General features: G+C 33.5%; 1 protein-coding gene across 1 annotated transcript; it reads left to right on the top strand.

Annotated features, from left to right (window-relative positions):
• Positions 1–1568: 1568 nt before the first annotated feature.
• Positions 1569–2308, top strand: LOC112013248 (calcium-binding protein PBP1). Its single transcript, XM_024045636.2, has one exon. The coding sequence runs from the start codon at positions 1686–1688 to the stop codon at positions 2040–2042; it is 357 nt and encodes a 118-aa protein (XP_023901404.1). The 5' UTR covers positions 1569–1685; the 3' UTR covers positions 2043–2308.
• Positions 2309–2892: the final 584 nt, after the last annotated feature.

Raw genomic sequence — 2892 nt, 5'->3', positions numbered from 1 at the left:
ACTTTTGTTTCATGTTTAAAAAAGGTCCCTAAAATATGTTATTTTAATCCTTAATCTTTTTATATTGTGTGAAAATAACCCATACCATTAAGTTTTTTTTTTTTTTTTTTCTTTTTTTAGAGAGTTTCATAATTTATTGTGTATGCTCCTTGTAAATCTTTTATTCAACCATAAAAAACCTTACCAGTTAAGCTAACTGAAACTCACATTTATACTATTAAGTAGTAGATGATAAATGATGATATTAAAATAATAACATATATATATATATATAAGTCCTCTGTTTTGTATATTTGATGCTTTATATATAAAACTCCCATCTTTTTAGAGAGAGAGAGAGAGTATTCTAGTTTTTATCATAATAGAAAGAGGCGTCACCATTACTAACAAAATTGCATAACGCAGCTAGCAAGAAAAGAGAACCTTCATTGCAATCAAGCAATGTACTAGTACCATATTTAACCATTATCATTATTATTATTATTTAAAATGTCCTACCCATTTATCCATCTTAAAAGTTGTACTTGTACGTATGCTTGAATATTATAACAAACTTTCTTAGCGATGAAGTTCATCAATAACCCGAAGTTACTTCATGACAGTTATCACTTTATCAGGCTATCCAATGCCTTTTTTATTTTGCATCTTCCTCCAAATTTCCTGTAACTTTTCTCTCATAAGTCATGAATTTTTCATGAAAGTGAACCCAGACGTGTCATCCTCATCCTAACTCCCAGCCGACCTACACTTTTGGGCACCTTCGTAAACTTTTATGTGAACATAGTCTTTAGGTTAAAGTCAACCCAAATGCATAGTACCCCTCCTATAGCCAATACTTGGGCCAAACTAACTCTCCTAAAAGTCAAAACAAGTAGAGATCAATCTCTCCTAAATTAACAGTTATACCCTCGAACAACTATCATCCAACCAAGTTTAGAAATAGTCTAATTTCCTCTTATTTTTAATTGAACTCTTTTTTAAGTTCTCCCAAATGAGGAAGAAAAATACAACTCAATATAAATAGATCACTCTAATTAAATACTCTAATTTCCTCTTATTTTTATTTGAATGTGTCACATATGCTATAAATTTTATTTTTAAATGTCACATGTTTTATAATTAAATAAAATGAATGATTTAATGTAAGAAAATTTATGAACTTAACTTGGGTTCAGAACTCTATTACAATGTTATTGTGACGATGTCATATATTTACTTTTAACTATGTGCCATCAACTTATCGTCACAATGGGTTCAATGAATTGAAGTCCCACAAGCCAAGTTTTACCCGAAACCTATAGCCAATCCTCCGACAAAGCTGGAGTATGGTGTATCCGTGTATGGATCAAAGCCAAATTGACAAATTATACACTTCTTAATACTAATCCGTGGGTCAAGTCAAAAAAATTAAACTCTGCGAAATGACGAGCATACCCTTGACAAACTTCTGAGAAAGTGAGGGGGCAATTGCAACCTCAAAGAATCAAAACCGACCAGTAATTAACCGCTTGTTCCTGTGCTGTCATCCATTGGGAAACCATACCCATGTTCCTTCCAAGAACCCCTTCTCTTCTTCTCTTTCCACATATATATAAATATTGACTCAATTCCTTGCCTCATCCATAAACAATTACATCCAAATCTTTATTTGATAATCTTTCTTTCTCTCTAAATCCCAAAAAACAATGGCAGGAGTTGGCAAAGGTGCTGTTTTTGAAGATTTGCTACCTGTTATGGCTGACAAGCTTGGTGGTGAGGGGCTGATAAGGGAGCTGTGTAATGGGTTTCAGTTGCTGATGGACAAGGACAAGGAGGTAATCACCTTGGAGAGCCTGAGGAAGAACTCTAGGCTTCTGGGTCTGCAGGACTTGAAGGAAGACGAGCTTGTGAGCATGGTTAAGGAAGGTGATTTGGACGGTGATGGTGCACTAAATCAGATGGAATTTTGTGTGTTAATGTTCAGACTCAGCCCTGAGTTGATGGAAGAGTCTCAGTTCTGGCTTGAGGAGGCCTTGGAACAGGAGCTCAAGAATGCTAGCTAGATTTTGATCATTGCTGATTTCATACGAGACCAGGGCAGTATTTTGCAGTTACAAGGCAGAGTGAGGCGAAACGACAGCATCTTGATTTTATTTGTGACTAAACTGACATTTGTAAAGTGAAACATTGCCTTGGTGTGGAGTTCCCTTTCTGACTTTTCATTGTTGTTCATGTTCTTTAGTGTTTATTCATGTTGAGATTGATTAGAAAATACAGACATTTCTTTTTCTTCTCTTTTTGAGGAATAAAATACAGACATTTATGTAAATGGCAATTGGGTATTTGAGTATCAAATAATTTATACGTAATGTATTACAATCATGTTGCTAATCTTCTGCCTTTTTAACGAGATGGGATTATACCAATAGTGGCATTACAGGATGCCTCCTCTCCTGCAGTAATTTCACTTCTCTAATCTTCTGAGTGAGAAGATGAAAAAAAAAATTTGTAATTTGAGTTAGCAATTACCTACTCTAATGTTTTATTTTTTAGTCCAATCAGCAGAAAGGAAATATATTATAAAGTTAATCCAATGGATCACAACATAATGTACAGAAACGTAGATCAATAAGCTTTATATTTTGTTAGCGTTATACAATTATATATGTCTATTGCATTGCGTGGAACTTGCACGCCTCTTTTGTTTTTAAGTCTCTAGCCGTTGGAACAAGTGGAATTGTACACTGACACCATTTTTTAAGTTTTATTTACTTTATTTTAAGCTTGTTTTGATCAAGGTGAGTTGGATAATTTTGATTTCAATCAATGTCATGAATAAATTATCTTTTTGTATAAATAAATTTTTTTTGTTAAAATCTATGAATCACTAACAACTAACGAGATCTCTAGTCC

This window comes from Quercus suber, unplaced genomic scaffold (assembly GCF_002906115.3).
Source record: "Quercus suber isolate HL8 unplaced genomic scaffold, Cork oak 2.0 scaffold_108, whole genome shotgun sequence".
Taxonomy (NCBI): domain Eukaryota; kingdom Viridiplantae; phylum Streptophyta; class Magnoliopsida; order Fagales; family Fagaceae; genus Quercus; species Quercus suber.
The sequence above is the reverse complement of the archived record's forward strand: the minus strand, read 5'-3'. Positions and strand labels throughout refer to the sequence as shown.

Bases quoted from the DNA above. Each gene is read 5' to 3' on its own strand.
- LOC112013248 (XM_024045636.2), top strand. From the start codon at position 1,686: ATGGCAGGAGTTGGCAAAGGTGCTGTTTTTGAAGATTTGCTACCTGTT.